We start from the raw sequence: 26,613 nt of genomic DNA on the forward strand, positions 1-26,613 counted from the left end.
TTGCTGTGATTTTGTTTGCATAGCATTTCATATCATCGTAATGTAATTTTATGATTTTTTAAATGTAATAATTACCATCGTAAACGCGCATATAACAATAATAATATTAATAATATTAATATTATCATTATCGAAAACAAGTGCGTGTTTGCGCGCGCTGGCGATATTATTATTATTACTATTACCAAACACTCGCCGCGCTGCCGTGGGTACGAGCGAAATGGAAAAGTGCTGCCGCATCGGAAGTGGGGAGGAAACAGAGGGCAGCGAAGGTATATATTATATTATATAGTGACGACAAATTAGCAGCCTTCGTGGATACATACGATTGTTTCCATAGTAGTATAGCGCGTAACAGCAGCCACAAGTTGGACGTCGATCGCCGACTGTGGTACACACACGCATATCACACGTTTACGATTTAATATTATTAAAACCGCCACAATGACCAATGATCGATGATATAATATAATATTATGTTTTTTAATCTTGTTCATTCCATACTATAAGTTCTCGGGTATACTAAAAAAGGTGACTATCATATTATACCAGCTCAATATTATACAATATCGTAGTATATATTTCGAGATGACGTCTTAAACGAGGAATACAGTAATATATTAATATTTAATATCGTTGTACACCGGCCACAAATATTTTATAGTTATATCACTATCATATATATACCTATATATAATTATATATATTATATGAGAGTGACATTTTCGTGACGACTCGGACTGATTCAATTCGTGATTTAAGAATATAATATTGTTGTACACACACTATACAGCATTTGATTGATGACAATTATTTCAAACCATGTCATAAACCGATTGACTTTACGAGATTAACGCTGCACCATGAACCCGGCAAATCGTCGTGATTTCGGACGAAAGGTAAGATAACTCTTACGTTTTAATATTAACACTTATATGTGTTGGAGAATGGTGTATTATTATGATATATTGCTTATTTTTTCAATTAGACACAATGTAACAATAATTTTGTTGTCATTAAAAGTTTTTATTTTATTTTTAATAATTGCTGCAATGCTCAGCCATTGAAGATAGAGATATGAAAATTAATAATTTAATTTTTGAATTAAATGTTCGTATATGCATAATACAATATTATATTATTACAGTTAACCGTATTTTGTTTGGCTTTCACGAACTTTTAATACATGTACTTGTTGCAGTAACCACGCTCCAATGAATGGCATACCTAATTACCTACTACGAAATGGATTTTATATGTTAAAGTTTGTACACAATTTTAAGTCACTTGCGTCTAGGAATTATGAATAGGAAAGTTTTTGGTCTGTCGGGATAATTATTGGTTTTCAGTTTTCTTAGATACAATTGTATGTAATCATTTATGATGTGAGTTTATTTAATTTTACAGAAAAAGATTTAAGTCCGTAGATTGTATTATAGGTGGGTACAATGTAAATACTTATAAATTCAGCTAAGTAGTTCGTAAATGTTGTCTAATCCATAATGTACTTAAGCTCACATTATTTTTAAATTAAAACTAACAAATTATTTTAACCTTGTGTTAGGAAGATCTATTCAGTAGGGTTTAAAGATCGAACTAAACTTCTTTTTATTATTCAGACCAATTTAGTGTTCTTGAGGTACAAGTATCTATACGAGACCTTTTTATAAATTCACTGGTGTATGTAACGATATGTAACATCCATTAAAGTCTAAGCCTTTTAATAGTCATTATCTAACTATAAAGTCGTTAAAATTTGTTTATAACAACTGTTTATACATAATGCAACTCATGATTTATAAGGATATAGTCGGAATGTTATAATCACATTTTTACGCGAGTGTTAATAATATTTTGATCTACTTATCTATTTTTTTTTTTTTACAAACCTATTTACCAAAATATAATACATTTTCTCTTAAACCGATTTTATTTAAATTATAATTATTATTGTTTAAAAACACAAATTATTATTTATAGCGACGACACATTTTTGAACGAACTATTTCATAATTTTTATTTTAAAATATTTCTATCACTGTTATTTTAACTGATATATTATTATTATTTCAGTCGAATGTCATAACATGTCATTGTTTTTGGTACATTCACAGATTCAGTATAATGAAACAATAAAAGTTAATTATGTGGACCTCTAACAAAAAAAATTAAAAAAATTCCCTCATCTATTGTTTAAATACACTGGATATAAATATAATCACTTCTAAAATATGTAGATGATATTTATCAAAATCGTCCGTACATTAAAATCAACTAATGCAATACGTTTATAATCGATAATTTACTAAAAAAATATTAATTTTCTTCTTGTTTAAAATCATGATTAACTATAATGAGTACCTAATGTAGATTGTTTTAAACCCTTAATTAAATATTCCATGTAAATCATATTACTACTTATTATTTTCTTTTAGTTAAACAACTAAAAACGCTTAGCATTAATAGATAAAATTATTCTCATCGTTGAAACTAAATAAAACAAAACACTGTTATCCAAAACCCATCATAAGACTGCCGAATAGTTTACGTCATGTACTTATTGGTTCGTATCAAATTGGTATATTATATAATGTACAATTTATCATAAAACAATTTTTAGGTATTTAATACAATATTGATATTATAAAATAAAAACATAATCACATAATTCCATAAATCATTATTCTCAATTAGTACCTTATATATTCCTGTTTAACGAAAATTTTTACAGTCGTAAAATGTAAATATTATAGAAACTATCATGATATGCTTATAATGAATTGTGTGCAATTGTTAAATTGTTGTATATTTAAAATTTAAAATTTAGTGTTTTTTTTCGATGTAAAATTATATCGTGTTATATTATATTAGCCTTGTGTACGTATCATTCACTCGATCCAGATAGTGTGATGACTCTTATCGCCATAGTTTAAAACGATCTAGTTTAATAATGGATTCTGTGCATACTGTATTAATATTAAGTATAGGTATCTATATTAAATTTGAGCACAAGAAAAAATGTGAACAAGAATGTGCTGATAGCTGCAGACATCGTATTATTTTCGGTAGCTCATTTTAATACACAGATATATATGTATATAGCTAGTTAGATATTAAATGCGCTATACAGTTTCAATACGTAACGACTTAAAATTTAATACGTCGCAAACCGAGCAATATCATCGTGGTTACCGTTTAATATATAGGTTAGGTAAGGTTAGGTTACATTATATTATTATTATTTGTTTTATACGGAAAGTAGGGGAAAATTCGTCCAGGAATTTTCGTCGAACGCCACTTTAAAATGTCTGTGTTCATTGTTGTTTCAGTTTACTGTTGTTGTCAATCTCATTATTTATACATATTAAGTATGTTATATTGTTTTTTTATCTGAGGATTCCGTTTACGAAATTTAGCGGAGCTGCTCTGTCAAGTTTTCAGTAAAAAAAAAAATTGTCGTGTTATATTTTTTTTAGTTTTGTGTGCGTATCAATATGTATCAATATATCACTTGATACAAATAGTGAAAATAATGATTTTGATCGCTATAATTCAAACGATCGAATTTAATAACGGATCCCACGAATAATGTAGGTATATTATATTATTATCCATTAAATTTGAGCAACAGAAAAAATTTGAACAAGAATGTGGTGATAACAGACACATTTTATTTTCGGTAGCTTATTTTAATAGATACATAAGTATCTATATATATACCAAGTTAGAAATTAAATACACTATAGGCTCAGTTTCAATATAGAACGATTTAAAATTAAATACGTCGCAGAACGAACAATCTCCTCGTGGATGCAGTATAATACATGCGATAGGTTAGGTTACACAATATTATTATTATTATTTTATATAGCAAGTAGGGGAAAATTCGTCTCTGTTTTTATCGAATACCATTTTAAAGTTCTGTGTTTTCAGTTTACTAATATTGTTAACCAGACAATTTTTTTTTTTTACATTTTTTTTTAAATTAGTTAAGCATCAACTACACAGGTTATTAGCTTTTTACAAAAACTTTACATATTTACAATTTACATTTTATTATACAAATCGATATTTTTTAAATATAAGATTATATTACAACCAGACTATTATATCTACTTAGTATCTACGATATGTAAGTATATGTTATTATTTACTGTCTGATAAATGAGAATTCCATTCATGAGCCCCCACACTGTTAAATGTTTTAAATCAAATAACTCGGCAAAAGGGTACATAATAATATAAATCGTATTGACCTTATGTAAGTTTACGAGTAGTAATATTATTAAAAAAATATACGTAAACATTGAAAAAATGAATCGCGTATACATTTATTTGAATCACACACATTGATAGTTTGATTAAGTTCTTCTCAAATCGATGAGCCACTTTATTTTTTAAAAAGTATAATGCTTAATAATTTATTTATTTTGAGAAACGTGGATTATAATTAATTTATATTTTAACTCGTTATTCAACTTTATCTACTTTTTTTTTTAATTGAAAATATTTTGTATCCCAAATTGGATAGTTTAACATTATATTTACATTCGCTTATTCTTAATGATTTTATACCACATACGAAAGTACGATTAAAAAAGTAAGATTTAATAATAATACAAACAGCCATCATTGATTCAAAAACTTATCGATTTATTATCATATGATGACGCTTTATAAGAATATTTTTTTTTTTACAATTAAATAAACTTTTCATGTCATAAGTATTAATTATTCTATTATCTTTATTTTTTTCATAATATGGGTACATTAAAAATAATTTTGCAACTTGTTCTAACAATGTTTTAAAATTTCAATTTAATAATAAGATATAATATTACTTAGGTAATAGTTTAACGACGCTTACAATGTAAAAATAATATTAAAATAAATTGAAATAAAATATTTTTCAACTGTTTTCATTAAGTTCTTAAATTATATACATTTTCGATCTTAATTTACTGTTGTATTTTGAACCTATATTTTCGTGCCTGGACACACATTTTGGACAGTTAACATATAGTCCCGCGCAGGGTTTTTGTTATCCAGTTGTGTTATGTGAACGGATATAATGATTAAGATGAAGAAAAGCAAGTGGGTCAGACATTTCAATAATAAATTGACACAGTTTTAATTTCTGAGTGGAGCGATGAATGTAGGTATTGGTTTTACAATGAAATGAGTTATTATTTTTTTTTTGTGTGTGCACTTTTTATGGAGAAAAAAATGATTCAATCTAAAACTTTGAGAGTGATTTCTGGTAGCAAACTGGATCAAGTTGGAACCTATTTATCTCAGAAAGCCAAAATAAAAAAATTCCCAGTATTTTTCAAAATATTCGGGAAAAATTGAAAAAAAAAATTATAGAAAAATGAATAATTTAGGTACATGAAAATATTTTGTTGATAAAATTGATTAAGCGTTTTGGCTGTAATTCAAAAATGAATAGCTTAATGAATAAACTTGAATTTTTCATCAAATATAATATTAACATCTTGAAATTCTGCATATATATTTTATAGGTACTTTTCAAAATATTTTAGATTTTTTTTGTGCCAACTATAGATATTTGAAATTTTTCAAAAGTTTTTGCTATTGAATTTTTTCGGGTTGAAAATTTAAACATGATTCCTCTTAAAGTCATAAGTTTGTAGTACTAAAAATGAAAAGTCTAACACAAAAGTCACATACTATTTTTGTGAGCGATTTAAGTTCAAGTTAAGTTTAATTATTTTGCTGTACTTAGTCATTATTAAACGTATAGGGACTTGAAATATTGACTGCTACGTTTATTATTATTTTCAATTATGCGATGAATATTTTCAAACTGTACTACGCGTCTGTGTTGAATATTATACGTCAGTTAATTATTTCAAATACCTAACAAATAATATTAAAATAAAAATTGTATATTGCACCTATGCAATATTAACCATGTGTGTGTGAGGGGAAGGGGGGATAAGGTTAAATACAATTTAAATAATTAATTTACTAGTTAAAAGTTTCAAAAATAGGAAAAAAAATAGCTGAAATGTGTTGATTAAACGTATAAAATAGCATGTATTCGTAGGTTGGATTGTATAATTTCAATACTTTAAGTAATTTCATGTAAATCGTAACATTTTTGTTATTATAAGTAAAAGAGGTTGTTTAAACTAAGTGACAAGTTGCCTTATTTTCCAAGTACTCAAAAACGAACGTTTTATTGCATATTTTTTAATCTCGTTCGATTTTTATCGACCGTAGATGGTGGTGATTGAAAGAATTCGGTTTTTTGCTAATAATAGAAATGTAGCACTTGTTGATTGCATAATTTAGTTTAGATACACAGGAGTACAGGACAACAACGATGACACATGACACAATGGCACAACTATAATGATATAAAATTATCATAGAGTTTTTGAATTACGTGTCCTTGTGAGTATTTTTTAGTGTAAATTCTGTGTATAAAATAACCAATATTTGTATAAATGTATATTTATTATATTATATACAGTGTACACTGTACAATTAAATAGAAATAAGAAAAAGCTGCCTACTCTATAAATCTCATTTATATAACCATGACATTCTGTCATCATTGTATTTGATATTTTGTTTTCTATGTGTAAGTTACAACTTTATGTAAAAAAGATTATTTTAATTCATTATTACCCATCAAAAATTTTTCCAAAAATTTTAGATTATTTATCAGTATGGTTTAGAAATTATTTTTATATTATACGTATTTAATTCATCTAAAATTACACGGTTTTAGAATGTATATATATATTTTAATAGGGATAATTAACTGTTACATAAATGTTAGTGTAAATACAGTGTAATACATACCTATTTATTTACAGTATTTAAAAAATATGACTCTTTTGAATTTATTGTTTTTTTGATTTAATTTCAATAAATATTTTATCATTTATCACATACAGGAAATTCCATTGTGTATTTCTAACAAAAATTCAAAAATCCATTTTAATGACCGAAACATTGTGGTTGTGGACCACGTTACTAGTTACTGGCGTTGAGCGGTTGTTGTTAAAATTAATTTAATAAAGGGACTGAGTGTGGTTATTTATCAAGGTCTTTTAGCATGTTATATGAAAAAAAAAATTAAAATTAGAACTGTCTGTAATGACATCCTTTACACTACAAAATCTCCGTAAATTGATTTGGAATTGTTTCATATATAAATTAATATATAAAAGTGTTCTTGTTGAAGATTTTTTTTATTCTCTTAAAATTGAAGAGATATACCAACACCCATAGGTTTATCTGTGTATTAAACCGAACTGTTTGAGGATTGAATACATTTAATTTTGATTATCATTTCATCTATATAATACATACCTCATATTATGGTAACATTTTTCAGTATAGTATTTTCAAAAATAAATAGTTTCAAGACTAAATAAGAATGACCATACAGTTTCAAATTATCTAATAAATCCTAAAATATAATAATAATAATATTATATTATAAAATTTAACAATTTTTTTTCTATAATAACCAAAAAATATTATTTTTTTATTATTTGTATTTATTGATCATAAAACTTGGAATCTATGGTCATTAGCTGTTTTTGTCGGGGAAGAACTGTTGGTTTAGAACCCTAGTTGGATATGTGGCAAGGATTTGTTGCTAAAACCCTAGGTGATCCCTCGTCTGAAAGTTAGCAACATCGGCCGTACGTACACTCAAAGCGTTTCTACAGCTGACTGTACGACTGCGCCTCACAAGCTACTTTTTTTAGTTTGTAATATAAAAAGTATAATTTTGTGTTATTGTATAATTTACTTATTGGATCTTGTTCACAAGTTTTGAAGAAAATTATAAACAGGTTTACCAAGAATATATATAAACCTTTAAGTAGTCAACAAAACTTAGTCCTAAACAATTTTAATAATCCACTATTATTGTGAATTAAATCTCTAGAGTTATTTATGAGTATTATTATCCGTGGAATAATATTATAAAATTGTGATTTGTGACCACAAAAAATTGGTGAATACTTTATTGAGGCCAAGGACAGAATATTGTTGTCATTGATGATGAAAATACTCAATGTTTCTAATCGAAGAGCTTGATTAAAATCATACACACATCATATTTATATATTTATAACCATTTGTATAGATACCTACTATAAAATGAAATTGGTAAAATATGAAACAAAATTATGTGTTATAATATGGATGTTTTACCCCTTTAACAATGTGGAGATGGCCCAATTGTTTTCTTTGTCATTTAGATTCCAAATAAAATATTTAGGAAAAAGTTGTGAACAATAGAATACACACTATCTTTAAAATCAACCCCTTTTCCGTCGTAAAATCTCTGCAGTATAAAAATTTCAATATGAACTCATAATTATTTTAAATAGCTACTATACTACACTGATAAGATGTACTAACGATATTCAATTTATTGAAGTTCCATGCATGTCTATATTTTTGATTTTTACACCAATTTCTCGGGGGTGGTGTACATTAATTGTTATTATGCGTGTTGGCCGGGAAATTTATCTTGAACCAGATTTCGGGTTCGAGTTCGTACTACATTTTTTTTTGGGAGGGAAGTGGAAGTTTAGCCTGACCTCTTAGTCACACTAAACTTTCTTCGAGGGAAACTATTTATAGATACTGCAGGGTCGAGGTTACGGGAATTACCGATTTTAGCACAATGATGTATAACATGCTAAATATACACGTGTTGCCAAATGACTACTAATACCATTAAATTATGATGAGAAGGAACTTAAAACTAGGTTCGCATATTATGAATTTTGTTTTTTACAAGGTCGATATCAAGATTTTTATAAAATTATGATCTGGGTAGCTAATTGATATTTTACGAGCATATTATAACATAATATATGCAAAACTAAATAATAATATAATTGAAATACGGTTTGAAGACAATAGTATAAAGAAACAGGTAGAACTGTCAGTAGAATAGATTTGAATCATAATATGTTACGTAGGTATTACGTTTTGTGTTGAATATCACATTGAATTAAGTAATTGGCTATAACTCATCACCATTCATTTTGAGGAAATGGTTATTTTCAAAAAAAACTAATATTAAAATTTACAGCAATTGAAATTTTGAGTATTTTCTCAAGCCTCACACAAACGATCGTACCGAAAAAATACTTTCATTCACAGTCTATGAAATAGACACTAATCATTTTTTAATTCTTGTAAGCTAGATGACGTGTGTATATTTTCTTGTCTTAAAATATTTATTGAATTTTTCAAGTTTTTAAAATAATAAATTAATAAGATTCGCAAATCGCATACAATATAGTACACTATTTGCCAGATCATCAAGCCTTGAACTAGTTGAATGATGTTATTTATTATTTATACAGTTGTAATAAACGTTAAATGGTTCACGTTGTTAAGTACCGATTCGTAGAATATACAGATTATAAACAATTATTCAAAAAAAAAAAAAATGTAGGTACTTGGTAAAAAGTCGGTTCAGTGACATGTGAAGTATTAATATTAATAAACGAGTAACGAGTTCTTTGAATAATTATATTCAATAAAAAGGTATTTTTTTATAGTAAAATTAAAATATTTAAACATTTATTTTATTCCACTTGATGATAAATTTATAACAAGAAAGTTACATATTGTATTACAAACATACATTTTGAAATTATTATAAATTAGTAGTGACTCTTAACTCTTACCATTGATTATTATTACTAATCAATGCGCCTCCTACCTTTGTGTTTTACAATAATTTATACAAATCTCAATAGAAAAGTCATTTGAAAAACATATCGGCCTGCCATGTAACATATTTCATTATAAAAGCGCAATTATTAATTCTGAGGATACCTGTAGTAGTTGTATAACAAAGCAGATTTTATTGACAACAACAATATTGGGACGATGGCACCTACCGCTGATATTGCCAGCAACATAATATTATAACATTATAAATGTTCAATCACTATTACTACTATTAATTGTAGGTCAATGTGGTGGTTCTTAACTCATCACTACAAACACCTTATGCGCCTAATTACTTTTACTTAAGGTGCACGATAATAAGTTTCGATATATACTAATTGTCGGTACAGTATCTACCAAATTATAATTATATAATTCAATGTGGTAACAATGCACAAATACAATCCTCATAATACATAAATATGTGCAATGGATATTTTTAGACTAATCGTATTGTGCTTGTGCCTAATGACGTTTGTCGGTAGGTAACAAAACGCGTATTTATCCTAAATGTTTTGAAAGTATTAAATCGGTAAAAATCTACAAGTATAATGTGATTACGAGGTTCTAGGAAAATTTGATTTATTTTCCTTAACTATAAACTTTAGCCTCTAACGTAACTACTTCGGTGATAAATAGTGCGATTGTACATAATACTATATGAAATTGTGAACCTATAGAAATCAAATAATAATCTGACAAAGGCGTGTTTAAAACATTAAATATATTTAATTTTAACGATTTGAAAATCTAATTGACAAAAATAATAGTTAGGCACAATTTTAATAAAAAAAAAACTAAGGGTATTTAAGCTATGCATTTTCTCATTTTAGTTTTTTTCTTTGTAAATAGAAGTTTTTGATAAATAAACACGAATATTATTTGAGGGTGCTAATCTTAAAATTGGGGATGCTAATACCCGCTAAGCCCCCATTTGCGCCTATGAATAATACCTTACCTATACCGTTATTGTTTATATTTTGTTACATTATTATAAACTACGTCTTTTACTGTTGTAATTGTTATGGTTAAAACTACTAACATAAGAATATAAGAATAATAGGTATAATCTAAGCACCTGATTTTTACTTCAATTATTATAATAGTATTTATATAACATAATAATTAATAGATTATATTATTGATATCAACCTTATACCTACTCGTATTTTTATCTTAAAATAATAGACTTATAACACTGAACTATAGAAAATTGCACAACTATATTTTCTTTGCTTGTGTCTAGAGGTCTAGACATTCTGAAAGATAAATTTGTTACAAAAAATATTATTTATTTGAATAATGTGTATTTCTTACTTATGAATATATTTTTATTGCTCATCTATGTTTTACCAACCATACTGAAAAAATAGTCAAACAAAAACCACTATATATTTTATAAATACCCTTTAACACAATAGTCCTAACTGGTACAAAGCGAATTTGACAAACCATTCTAAAAATGTTGTAAACTAGAAAAAAGAATAATACTAGTGTCGTTTAAATATTTGAGAATAAAATATATTTTATTACTTTATGTTTCTATGCAATTTTATTTAAAATTAGGTATTACACTTAAATATTGAATAAATTATGTATTGATGTTGTGGTAGGTTAAGGATATGGGCGTATGACATGGTTCAAAACTCAAGGTTAATTCTTAATATAATTTTCTGTTTTCTATTTAGTGAATTATAGTTTAGAATTACAGTAACCTAATCTAATTTATTATTGTTAATAATCATAAAATGTATAGATTGAAACTTTAAAATTTCCAACTACTTATGAATTAAATTTATTCAATGTTCCAATTTTTGAAAACACAATAATTTAGCTATCAAATGTTGTATGTATAAATGTATAATATAATATAGAACTTTCCACAAAAAATTTTTTTTCAATTAAAATTACGATGAAACAAAAAAAAAACAATATAATTAAAATTATATCAACGTCAATAACCGATAAAGAGTTGAAAAAAAATTTTAATTCCTTGAACGCTCCAACTAGCATCTGTTGTCTCAGTTATACAAGTGCATCGTACTTCAAATTTAAATTAAGTGGCTTACGTTAGTTTTATTAATTTGAAATTTTAAGAGCAATCAACTAATTGATAAATTTATAAAGGTAACAACATTATCTGTGTCCTCTTTGTGAGTGCTTTTTATGTTTTATTTTAAAGTGAGCCATTAGCATTGCATAATATGTTTTACTATTTTACTTTTTATTGTTTTTTTACAATTTGTATGATTAGCTTTTTATTAAAAACGTTGAAAAATCATTTAAGAAAATAGAAAGAATATCGTAAGGTATAAATTTGATGATTAATTGATTGAACTTAATATCAAAACCAATGAAACTTAACATCAACTGTTAAACGTAAATTATCTATGTGACATTCTTGTAAAACAAAAACTCTAAATGCGAGTGTAACGTCTTCTTGATGAGAAAAAAAAAACAATCAATTAAAATTGTTAGTTATTTATTATTTAAAATGTTTATTATTATTTTAAATTCTTATTTATTCTTATTTCATTATAAATGTATATTTTACTATCCTTACAGTTCATATTAACTTAAGTCTAATATTAGTATTAAAATATGGAGTTTATAGGGCAATTACTAATTTCACTGTAATATTATGGTTTTTACAAAAAATAAAGTTCACATTTAGAGTTATCTAAAAAAATATATCCTAGTTGCGCGGTTGCGCCTCTGTTTTCACAAATCGTCGACTTATTGTTTCGTATTAATTTGGAAAATTATATTATTGTGTGATGCTATGGACGACAAACGTTTATGATATCACGATCATTAATGGTCACCACGATTTATCCGGTTATTTGTCGACATTCTTTTGAGTATGCATTATTTAATAAAGAAAAAAAATTAAAAAACTCAAGTCACTTACGTGATCGGAGATATAAAAAGAGACGGAGAGAGCAAAATGAAGAGTAAAACAGATGAAGAGAGAAGTAATATTGATTATTATTATATACACGATAGTTTGTCACTTTAATGGTGTTGCACAAAGTGTGTCATAAGGTCATTGTTTATAACTTATAAGTTACTGCTGTGGACCATTGACCCGCTCGATTATAATTATTACCACAAACCTATCACATCGGCTCATAATAATTTGTTATTATATTTTTACTATCGTTTTTATTTTATTGTTTTAAAATTCAAATAATTATGTTGCCGAAGATTTTTGTGGTTTTTTTAATCTCAATGACGTTACAATGGTTCTTCCTTAAAGCACTTTATTATTACTTGGCAAAGAATTTTCTCTTAGTTCTTCATGATCTTGACACAAAAACGCTTAAAAATAAATTGCACGAAAAAAATATCGATCGATTTGAAGTTATAATCTCTGTAAATTCTGTGTTGTTTTCATAAAGTTCAACGTTATTCTATATATGAATTACTTTAAAAATATGTAAATATAGTCCCTGCACAATATTCTTAAAAATTTTCCATTCAACTAAGCAGCAGGCATCTATGTTATATTTTTAGACGTGATATTATTTTATTTTTAAATTAATTAAAGGTAAAATCGAATCCTCACCTATACTATTTTTATATTTATGACGATGACTAACTACGAATATTTAACAACTGTTTCAAGTTTTTTTTTTTTATGTTTGGTTTTAGATATTCAGCCGACATGTTTGAGTCCAGATTTCAAGTGTACTTTGCTGTTAAACATATTCGATTTAACTCATAGCTGCGTTTGACCACTATCCCATACAACCCCGAAAACGCAATGACCTACGACACAAGCGGGGTAAGACGCGAGAAGTCGTCGCCGTCGTCAGAAAATCACGAATCATGGCAGGCCATGAGCATCATGTCAAAAGCCAAGTTCATGCTGAAACACTGTACGGTGGAGCCAATGTTGGGATGTTATATAGTGTCCAGCGTGCTGGCGTCACTCGCCACGCAGAATCTGAACTTGCAGAAGGCGTGCCGGGTGAACCTTCATCTGGACAACTCCACGTGCTCAGCGCTGGAGAGTCGGACGACGGACAACTACACGACGGAGGATGAGGTGGTAGTTCAAGAGCTGGTGGCTGACATGATAATATGGAAGACGATTGTGCAGAGCAGCATACCGTCGGTGCTGATAATATTCATCGGGTCGTGGAGCGACCGGAACCACAAGCGTAAGCCGTGCATGCTGATACCAATCATAGGCGAATTCCTCACCAGCATCGGCCTGTTGATTTGTACTTACTACTTTTACGATCTCCCTATGGAGGTGGCTGGGCTCGTGGAGTCCGTACCACCGGCTATAACTGGTGGATGGATGACCATGTTTATGGCCGTGTTCAGCTATGTAGGAGACGTGACTACGGTTAGTATAAAAACAAGTGACTATATACATACTATCTTAAGCTATACCATAGGTTAAAACCTAACCCATCACAGTCTTGCTAATAATGTAATTTCCCTTATAAGTCCTTTTTGTAATTTGAATACTTTCATGAAAATATAAGGTATTAAGGTGTAAATCGTAGAGTTATTGTAATTTCCTCGTGGAGTTATTAATCATCCGCTGTTATTCACGTGATTCCGTTTGGAAACGTGTAAAAATACTTTTTTCATTGCAGAGATCCATATTAAAAGGTTAACATTTTTTTTTTAAATTGGTTCGTTTTGATTTTTTTCAGGTGAAAATGCGCACTTTGAGAATTGGTATAGTGAACGTTTTCTGTTCTGTAGGTGTGCCCATCGGTACCGCGTTATCGGGTGTACTGTTCAGAGAACTCGGATTTTATGGCGTTTACATCATAGCCACAGTACTATACATATTTGGTTTTGTATACGGCATGATTTTCATCAAAGAGACAACACCAGAGATTAGTATTGAGAGCAAAGCCCCGCCGAGGAACACGTCCTGTGTGGATTTCCTCAAGGACTTTTTCAGCCTAAGCCATATAAAAGAAGCCGTTCGAGTGACATTTAAGGAAGGACAATACAACCGAAGACTAAGAATTATTGCTTTGATGTTTATCGTCATTACCGTAATGGGTCCTATGCACGGTTAGTAAAACTAAACAAATAATTTATATGCTTGAATGTATTATTATTTTTTCATAATGAGTGAACAATGTTTTTTTTCATTTTTCACTTGTTTAATCGACCTTGGAATTTGTACAACTTAAGGCTTGATAAAATATTGTTTTATAAGATTGATTTGATAGGCATACAAAAATATGTTATATATACAATGCTGGATATAAATTTTGTAAAACATTACCTATACCTAATAATTAATATCAACATCTCCTATATAAAATACAAAATATGCAATGCATATCTAATCAATGCTACCGTCTACGCTTTATATAACACTTACATATAATAAAAAAATGTATGTTTTCCTCTCGAATAATCTCTTTAATATCTATTAAATTGTACTATTTTATAAGGTACTCTGAGGTGGATTATTTTTTCATCAAATGTTATTCATATTGAAAAAAAAACTACTTACCTATATATATTTTTTTCTACCTAATATTTATAAATTTTAATTTAAGTCGAAGTGCATGCAGATATCTGGAGGTTATTTACAAGTCAAGAAACTCAATAATAATGTTAGGTATAGCTTGTTGTTTGTAATATAGAAAAATTCCCATAATAGAAGAAAGTGAAAAAGATAATAGCAGCAGAAAATTAAAATTTTAACAACGTAATTGTTTTAATCACGATGACCTTCGATTTCCGAACAAAGCTTTTAAATTTTTTTGAAAACTTTTACTTACAATTAAATTTTTCATCGCTGTCTGTTAATATATAAATGGTTTTGAATAGTTGATGCTTATTATGAATATCGTTTTATAATTCCTATCAATCGGATTGAAAAACGTTCTTTTTTTATATTCAAGTAGGTAAGTAAATATAATTAAATTAAGCATATAAATAATTTATAATTATACTTAATAGTTATATAACTAAAAAAATTGTAACTCAGTTTGTCAGTAGTCCTAATATTTATTCTGATATTCAAACAAGAGCCAAGTATAACCTTGGACAGTTGGATAATACGGCAGTAATGAATGGAATTTGAATTTAAAAAAAAATGGTCAAAAAATAAATATTTCTTTAAAATGTATTAACATAAAAACAAAATGTATTATAGTTTTTCAAATATCAATTCATCGACTACTACTAGTACTACTATAACTGCTAACTACTATTACTAATTACTACTAATAATAATTCAATGGAATCCACGAAATTTAAAACATCGTGAAATATATTGAATGTTAAGGCCTATGAACGGTCGTTTTTAAGTCAACTGAGTCATACTACGCAACATTATTGCATCTACCACGTAGTATGGCTCAAAAGATTTTAAAAATGACGTCTGGACTCTGCAATGGCGAGAGAATACTGTATGTCCCAGGCTCTTGTACGTTATTTGTAATTAGATAATTTTATACAATATTGTGTTAACTATTAAGTGTAAATATAATATTAAGATTATGGTTTGTAATTCAACAGTTCAAACATATAAAATATAATATAAAATGTTGCAGGTGAAATGTCTGTGATGTATCTGTTTACACGCGTAAGATTCAATTGGGACGAAGTGAACTACAGTATGTTTTCCACTTATTCGATGATCACTAATCTTGTAGGTTCGTCAACATTTATCCAACAATTAAAGTTTCAAGTTTTTAGACAATGTTACACTAGGATAAATATATTCGTGTTTTGTTTTTATTTTTTATCTAAACAGGTACAATTTTTTCGGTCGGGGTGTTCAGTCACATGCTGCAAATCGATGACGCTTTAATCGGAGTAATATCATGTATAAGCAAAATATTGGCCGGATTCGTATACGCGTTCGCTACAACGGATTTTGTATTTTATTTGGGTTAGTAACAATTCAACAAAAAAATTAAATACAAATGAAAGTAGCTAAAGAAAAAGCGCCTTAACGTCACGATAATTCTATAATATTATAGGTTCTGAAAATGCAATATAATTTTATGTGTATAAAAATAATATAATACCTATAGGTATGACAATTATTTGTAAAATAATAAACCGTACACATGTTTAAAAGTGAAAAATTAATGATGGGTACCCATAATAATAAATGTCCTATGATATAATAATAATAATATCTGGCAATCATAATTCATAATAATATAATCTTATTGCTCTAAAATTAGATAATTATAGTAAGAACATCATTATCAATTAATATTATTTAAGTACGTAAGCGTCGAAAACATTCAATTAGGTAAAAATTTAGTTAGTAGTACCTATTAATCAAAATAAAAAGTGGAGGTAAATGAAATTTATAATTTAGTTTTGATTGTATCAATTCAACTACGAAAAAAATTAAATGGAAGTACCTACTCATTACTGCTCTTAAAAGAAGAATCGCCTTAAACGTGAAGAAACTATAACATATAGTTCTGAAAATCTAAATGTTTGTAAAAAATAGTATATTGTATTATAATTTACGCCCATGCACATTTTTTAATGTGTAAATTAAATATTATAATAATTACTATGATGTTCAAATAATTTGTCAGCAATACAATTTCGTAGCTCTGATATTTCTGATTTTATTTTCCGTAATATTTTATAAATATACAAGTGTCAAGACAAAGCAAATATGTTTCTACAAATGTTTCTTGTTCATTTTTTAAAATGTAAAAATAAATACAAGTGATATTAAAAATATTATGTTTACAGCACCACTTGTTGATATTGTAAACGGCACGTCATTTATCGCGATGAGATCGATTATTTCCAAACTCGTACCGGCAGATGAACTAGGTATGTTGCAATGGTTATTTTAAAATCGATTTTTTTGTATCTAATCGTGCTTAATTTTTTTCAGGCAAGGTAAATTCACTCTTTGGCGTATGTGAAGCTCTGGTTCCCCTAATTTATGGACCAATGTACAGCGCTGTGTACAAGGCCACACTGAAGACGGTTCCTGGAGCGTTTTTCTTACTCGGTGGCGCATTAACTGTTCCTGCAGCTCTCATATTTCTGTTAGTATAATATTGATGTTCTACATCGTATTTATCTATAATTCTATAAATATGGTTTAAAAAAAATATAATCATATTATAAGATTCAGCAATTAGTTAGGTTATACAGTTTTGTTAGCATTATATTATTTTATTTTTAATTCTTTGGTGCACTCAGGCCCGGATTAAGGGAAGACTGCCGAGTATAATCTCGGGCCTTTTATGTGAGTAATTATAACACCTACGACGCCAATATTGTTCAAACAGTGTTAAAAAACAGTATTGTACTTTTTTCTACACAAGAGAGGTTAATAATATATATGTAGGACCTACATTGTAGGACTTACAGTAGCCTACTCAATCACGAGGTACCTACAGTTGACAACAGAGCAACCTTCTTGGCTTAAAAAGAAAAATACATATGACTTAAAGGTCTCAATTCGGGCTTTTATACACTAATAGCTAACAATAAAATCTGATAAGAAAATGTCAACCTATCTGTTAGATAACTCGATTATTAACTGTATAATCATTTCCATAATCATTTATATAATATATGTTATGTTATTATGTGTATGTATAATAGATGGATGTATAATGAACATAAAAAGGAAGAAAGAGAAAAAGAAGCAGAGATCAGAGATGAAGAAAAGAAATCTGAAGCGTTGAAGAAAAAAAATAGTTTGGACTTTAGGATATCCTCGCATGACTTTGATTTGAAAACTATATTAGATAGGCGGACACAGACTCACAGAAGTTCGGGACAATTTTCAAGTTTGGGATTCGACAACATAGCATTCCAGATGGAAGAGGGAGCTACCAATGGAAAATAATTCTAACGATCAACAATGTATAATTCAATGATTGAGTATTTTTTATTTCTTATGTTAAATCACAACTTCGTTCATTCGCATCGTGTGTAACATGTGTACATAAGTTAAGACGTCCGTAAACATTAACTGTACAATAACTCTTTTTCAAAATCAATAACTTGATGTTCATTTTTAATTTATGTCTGTAAATTAGTATCGTCATGGTTGCGATTAAATATTTTCGTATACGGTTACCGTTTTTCGGTGAATAGGAAATTCAAAGTTACCTTGTGGAACAATTTTTCTTGAAAATTTGACTATCGTTTTTCTAAGAGTGAAGTATTGTATTACACGTGTAGCCATAGCTAATAGCCACCTGCAGGCATCTAATTGACGACTTCAGTGTCCCATTCCAAAACAAAAATATTGTATAGTTTATATGTATACATATAAATTTAATAGTTATTTAGTGAGGCGAGTTATATAATAATGTTATACTATTGATAGTATATTGTATTTTATAAACGTAATATACAGTTTTTATAATTTTTCCCAACAGACTTAAATATCTTAATTTTAAGTTGCCCATCTTTGTACATTTAAATATACCTACATAAACACATAAATATTCATGCATATAGTATATAATTATACATTGCATGTTTTATAATATATTTTCACCGCGAGGTATTAAAAATAATTGAATTATTTCGGTTCAGTTAAACAACATAGATTTAAGACAATTAACATAGTTTTGATTTTATTTTTATTTTTTGTTATGTTTATTATTATAAATATAATAATATAATATGTTTATTGTGTGTTACTTGTTAAGTAATAAAACTACAATACTTTAAATATTTTAAATATCATTTTCATACAGATTCAATTTAGTAATTTCAAGTACTTATCAAATAAAAGTAATCAATACCATAATATTATAAGATTAGTAATAAATGTCAATTAAAAGTAATAATTTACTTCATAGTTTTCCGAATACCATATGTAAAAACAAAAAAACAAAACTGTGAATAAATAAAAACTTCAAAGAATGGATGTTACTTTAGTATTATTATCTATTTACTATAATTCATAAGTAAATTTAGTATGTATAAAATATGGAAATAATCAAAATTATAGAATAGTAATTTAAAAATTGTATATATGTACATATTTTTATTATATTAAGTACTAGACATGTTAAAATTGAATTTTGTTTAAGAAGATATAATATAAGTGTTCATAAATAAACTTGTTGACATCAAAATTAAATTGTAAATAATTAATTTTTTTTTTGATTTTATAAACGTTGGGTGGTGTAATCTTCATCGGGCACCGTGAGCCATCTCTTCACAAACAAACCTCCACTCGTAAAATCGTAGTAGGTGAGGTTTTCTCTGCAATACCACTAAGAAAATAGTCACTGTATCATGATCATAATATTTTGTACCATAAATATTTAAGAATTTTACATAATATAATATAACTTTATAAAATAATTGAACAAAAATCTTAAAAACTAACAAATTTTTACAGATAAATTGCTAAAAATTGAATTACTCTATTTCAGAAATAAAAAACGTTACAATTTTATTGTAAAGTTTCTGTTTTGAATTACCTATAAAAAACAAAATTATATTGAAAGTTCTCCTTTACTCATTATACAAATTAAGTAATATTCAATAAGACAATAGAAATATATTAACACAAAATTATTAATTAATTACCTACTTTTGAAGTTAATTTATAAATAGGTATTTTAAATATTTACAATAAATTCTTAAAATTGCCTATTTAAAGCTCCTTAAAAAAGTGAAAATTGGTTGGTACTTAATCATTGTTAATTATATATATATATATATTTAAGTAATGTATGAAAAATCGTCTGTACCTTGTACCTCTATAGTTATGCAACAGTACATTTTTAATTTGTAATATGAATTTATTGTGAATAATGAATACATTAAAACTTTTTTTTGTACAATTTTCGAAGCTATTTATTATTACTAATCGTTACATATTTGTGATTAATATCAATATTATCCCACAATAATGTTTATTTTGATGTTTGACGTCTCAACAGTTATAAAATTCAGATTTATAGATTAAAAATAAGGAACATTTTGATGTCGTGGACTCTTATTTTTTTATCGTCTAATCAGTCAGTGGGAAACATGGAGGTTTAATTTAGTTTTTTACAAATAAAAACCACAATATATTTACAATCAGTATACATTTGATACAATAAGTAAATTTTATAACATTATTTACAAGGCATGTGGGCGTGATAGAAGGGCCCATCCAGTGACACTACTTCAATAATAAATTTTGATTTTTGATTTTATTTATAAGTTTTTTTATGCTGATTATAAAAGTAAATCACATGACCAGTTACGTTTAAGGCGGCGAGGAGGATTGTTGGGAATGGTGGCAGAGGAAAGATTAGAAATTAGAGGTTTAGGGTGATTGTGAGTGTGCGCGTGGAAATTAATTTAAAGTTATAGAATTTTTCTACCTACGATCAAACGTATAGGTATGCTATTCATAATAGCTCATTAATAAGACGTAATACTTACATACAATGTTGCAAGGTATTATAAATATTATAATAGTAGGCGATAGCTATGAGTTTTTTATCGTTAAGCGACTGACTGTACAATTTTATTGATATCAATCGCATATATTATATGATATTATAGCAAGTACGCAACCTAGTATCATACGTTGTACGCGTTTAAACGCTTGGCAAGTGCAATAAGTTTCTTACCTACAGGACAATGACGAACGAAAATTAGAAGGTATCTTCGTAGTTTTATTCATTTCATTAATTACAAATTGTGTGCCATGACCATCACAATATGTAATAGAACATCGCGAAATACTCGTCTGTTAAATCAATGCGAATCTCGTCAAACCTATTTATAGGTACAAGATTTTGCTGCAGATAAATAAAATACGCAGTTACTATGCTGCACGACATAAATACGTTTCAAACCATCGACGTTGTGATAAAGGATATTTTTGAAAAATATTGACAATGTCCAGTAAAGTAAAAATTTTACTCAGAATATATAGTGATAAATAGGAGGAGACCAACACTGTAGTTAAAGCTATTGAATACAATTTCAGCTAAATATTATTAATATTCTACTCTTACTATTTTGGAATTCAACAATTAGGTATATCTTCACAATTGGCGAAGTACCCCATAAGATGTATGACTATATTAAACATGTAATATAAGAACGAATTAAGACATCCTATTTTTTTGTTTAAATTAATACCGGGAAGAGCATTCACCCACGGCTTCACTGGCCGGTTTCAATAAGTGTACAGTGAAACCAATTGGATATATATATATAATTGTGTTATTAACTTTACTATTAGAATAGTTACACTTATACTTTAGATTCTACAGTATCAAATTTAAAGCTGAAAAAACTATGTGTGTTTGTACATTGTTTTACAATCTTTTTGTTTTTAAGTTAGTTATGAGTTTATGACTTATGAACATTTTTAGTTTTTAGTTTAACAAGGAGATTCATAAAATGTACTCATCTCAATTTTTACCTTTAGTAATTAATTTTTAGAACTTTTAATATTCAAAGATTTTATTTATTTATGATTAAAGATTAATTTTAATAAAAAAAAAATGAAGATAGATCATACTATTCATACTTGGTGATGTATATTTTGTATTTTCCAAAGATATTAACCAATTGAAATTTAAAATTTCGAAGAAATCCGACATTTTATTTTAGTCAACTCACCTTAACATTAAATCTAACCACACATAATTGATTTTGCTGAACATTAATTCTATTAGCAGTTAATGCCTATAATTATTAATTTATTATTATATTCTTAGTTAGAACTGATAATAGTATGTACTACGTAATTACAAGATATTATATTTCATATTACACAAAAAGGTGATCAAAAAGTATTTATAGTGTACTTAAGTTATAAATATATTGCACAATAATTTATTTTCCCTGTGGAAAGATAAAAAAAAAACATACATGAATTTACAAGTGACAACTATGTCTTCATTAAACGAATTATTGAAGGAAGTTACAGAATTGCAATCTAAATAGATTTAAAAAAAAATACTTTCTACTACATTTGAGCTTTACTGACTTTTATCAGTCCATTAGATATGTATATAACTAAACCTACTTAAATAAAAATATTCTCTACCGATGAGAAAATGTAGGTTCTTAAAAACGTGTTTCTATATTTTATCTATAGATAATTATGATAATATTAATTTTTACAGACAGTGGTAAGTAAAAAAAATACTTTTTTGAAATATTATACAGGGGATTTTTCGTTTTAATTATTGTAATTCATTTATTTTTGTTTGTTACTCGTTATCTAACCTTACCATTTATACCATAAAAAAATTTAAACATATTTTGTATAAAAAAATTTAAGTTTTTTTTTTAATAACCAGGACAGACAACAAGAAAAAATTGTATATTGGCATACAGGTCATCGTAAAATTAACAGATAAATATATAAATCATTTTAGATTACTTAATCAAAGATATTAATGCTTATCATAATTCATAACTTATAATTTCTGATCTACTAATATGTCAAGCCCTGGTATTTTACTCTACAGTAAAACATGCGGTACGTGTGCACTCAAGCGTCAACAATTTTAGTTTTAATTATAGAAGTCAACCTTCAGATAAAACCAAAGGTTTAATTGTATAGGAAATGCAATTAAATATTATCAGAGATGACTGTAAAAGTATTATAATACACAATATAATAACAGTATTGTGTGCTAGATACACTAATTACTCAATACACATTTAAAAATGAGCACGAATATACAGTGAGTCAGTAACAATAGTCCAGGGGGGGGGGGGTGTAGTGGCCGAATGGATTAAGGCGTCGGTTCCGTCGCCGGTTCGAACCCAGGTCATAGGCGGCATCGCTTTCCGGGCAGTTCATGCCAGCTGTCTGGAAAGAGAGACCGCCGCCTCCCACCCGGGCATGACAGAAACCTACGGGTGCCTATTTAAAAATTCTGCTCCAAAAACACTCACGTGTTCCCTCCACAACCGTTAAAAAACCTACAATACCACCCCCATCCCCAATGGCCCATGTTGCCACGGGTTAAAAAAAAAAAAATAGTCCAGGTGTCGCTACTAATCCACTAGAAAGCATTATTTTTGTTAGAATATTGTTTGTAAAGTGTTACGTGATATACAGTTTTTGTTTTTCATATTAATTGTCTAAAAAAAAAAATGTAAATATAATAATTTATGTGATGTCAAAAATTATACAGTAAAATGTAACTGTAAATAATCTATACCAAGTTAATTAACTTAATTACTGTAGTATTATAATAGCTGTAATTTGAGGCAACATTTTTGAGAGTGATCAGATAGATAAAATACATCAAGAGTATTATTAGGTTTTATATTTTTGTAAGTAAATCAAAATTTAATTTCAGTTATTAATGGATTGATAAAGGTAGCGGTATGTAGAAATGCGTTGTATATAAGTAAATATCTGGTCACGTGGATGATAACTATAGGTGTTCAAATCGGTATATTAATAGGAAAAACAAATTTTGGTAAGAAAAATTTATCGCTTAGAATTTAGCAGCTAATTAACTTAACTTTTATGGTAGTGTATTAAGCTGGTACTTCTACACAATTAAGCTATCTAGAATTTAATATGCTTTTTAGTTTATTTTTTTGAATAAATTATTCCTTTTTTACAGTAAATATTATTTCAATATATCGTGTTTATACCTATGATTGTGCACTTTTAGTTAAAGAACATAAACGCAGTAAAAAAAAAAATATACATATACTTTATAATAACTGTTTATGGACAACTTTAATGACATGTGCCTACATATATGTTAGTCACGCTTGGTGAATTCAATGAATGCATGCAAATGCATGTCAAATATTATAATGACATAAATAATCATTTCGTATAGTATAGTATAACCAGCTATGCAGTTGATGGTCATGACTTATTAAACGGGAAAATTTAGGAAAAAATATACTACACGAACTCAGGGTTATTGGGAATAAATTAAACAAGTTATCGACTAGGTAATTATAATAATTTACCAGGCTTTTTTCATAATAATAAAAAAAAAAAATATATATATATATATATATATATATAATAATTAAAATAATAAAATAACTAGTTGTTTCACATACAACATTTAATGAAAACTATACCTATTATTGTAGAAAATTATATTCTACAGTTCTTTTTTTTGAGATTAAATGGCGTTATGGCTTACAATTGTATAATGTAATACACTATACGTCTTGATACGTCGACAAAAAATAAAAATATAATTAGATATTTTTTCCTATTTATTTTACTTAAAATTAAATAATAATTATGAATGATCAAATATTTTTATTTTAGATTCTGGCGAATGTAACGTTTTACAATTATGTGATAGTCTGTATACATTGTTTATAAGAGAAAAAAAATATGAAATAATTTAAGGGGTTGTAATGAAAAATAATTATACTCTCTTATTCGTGGTCTACTACGTCTTAACATGTTAAGACAATGCCGTAGGGGTCAGACTTTCAGGGTTCCAAACACCTGCCTCCACCCACAATTTACGGGTTTCTTCTAATAAAAAAGCACAAAGTAATATTTTTTGCAAACGATCAAATTTACTAAATAATTGTTTAAATTTTGGAATGATATTACATTTAAATAAATACATTCTATGATGAATACTGTAATTATTTATAATATCGTGTGCAATCAATACTGATCCAGTTAATTTCTTATGTGCACCTACTTCCGGGTTACTTGTAAATTTATTGTAATAAACAATAGTCTTTTAAGAATAGATTAACAGTGATGACAATTTGGAGTGGGTCCTCCGTAGTAATCGGAAAAAATGTTTAAAATATGCTTCAACAAAATGTTGTACAATCTATTCACATCCTAATGATTTAATGTGGGTACACGTAATTTAGTGCTACAACTTTACGGGTACTTATTTTTGCAAATTAATAAAATTAACTCAGGTGCGTAATGAACGTTGACTTTTGTCTACCAAATGAATTATTCTGTGTTGCGTACTTATAAAGCTATGATATTATTATAATTTTCAATTTTTTTCTTCTTTTAGGCATTGAAACATTTGAAACAATGGAATAATATTGAGGCCACTTGCACAATTTAATATACTTGATTCTATAAAATAAGTTAAGTAACGTTAATATATTTACTAAGTATAATATTATGTACCTATCACTGCTTAGAACCACATTACCTTTTTTATGTGAGATTACAATATTTTTAATCAAAGTTAGTTAATCATAACTAAATGTTATATACTTATATTATAGTTCTATTGACCGTGTATTACATTTAGATTAATACCTTATGTTCAGAGATAACATACAATTATTATTGATAAGTTCTATAGTTTGTTTTAAAAAATAGGCATAATTTAAATAAAACCATTCCATTTACGAATAGTGATAATGAAATTGATATTAATGTTGATAATTTTATATAAATAATTTATTATATTAAACGATGTATGATGTATTGATGTTTTGGAAGTTTTAAGATGTTACTCATTAGTTGTTATTATCATATGAAATATTCAAGTAACTGTGGCTACGAATTACGGTTGTGTTACCTATTGGAAAACGTAACATGATACTACAGCTGGCTGAAACTGATATAATTAGTTTATTTTATCAGAATATTGTAATTATTGTTTCTTTTATGAACGATATTTTCCGACGAAGACCCTTAAACAATAGCTAATTAGTACTAGATAGTACTAGATATAAAAATAATAAACCATTAGGGCCAAATGAATGATTTAATTTCCTTATTATGTAATAATATTGATAATAAATTCATATTCTACATTATATACATGCAATCTACATATATATATATATATTAATTTTAGCATCCTGTTATTAAGCTATAAACATGTATACAATTCTTTAACAGTTGGACTCGTGTGGATGTATAGTAAATTACGTGTATAAACTATAATGTTACATCACATAATATTA

General features: G+C 27.3%; 1 protein-coding gene across 1 annotated transcript; it reads left to right on the plus strand.

Moving 5' to 3' along the window:
* The first annotated feature begins 326 nt into the window (after window positions 1-326).
* LOC107162406 (putative peptidoglycan muropeptide transporter SLC46) lies at window positions 327-19,375 on the plus strand. Its single transcript, XM_015509290.2, has 8 exons — window positions 327-899; window positions 13,399-14,101; window positions 14,418-14,790; window positions 16,290-16,391; window positions 16,493-16,630; window positions 17,464-17,547; window positions 17,612-17,768; window positions 18,334-19,375. Exons 2-8 carry the CDS (start codon window positions 13,511-13,513, stop codon window positions 18,578-18,580), a joined length of 1,692 nt encoding a protein of 563 aa, XP_015364776.1. The 5' UTR covers window positions 327-899; window positions 13,399-13,510; the 3' UTR covers window positions 18,581-19,375.
* The last annotated feature ends 7,238 nt before the right edge of the window (window positions 19,376-26,613 follow it).

This window comes from Diuraphis noxia, unplaced genomic scaffold (assembly GCF_037042655.1).
Source record: "Diuraphis noxia isolate RWA-SAM2 unplaced genomic scaffold, SU_Dnox_SAM2 contig0002, whole genome shotgun sequence".
NCBI lineage: Eukaryota > Metazoa > Arthropoda > Insecta > Hemiptera > Aphididae > Diuraphis > Diuraphis noxia.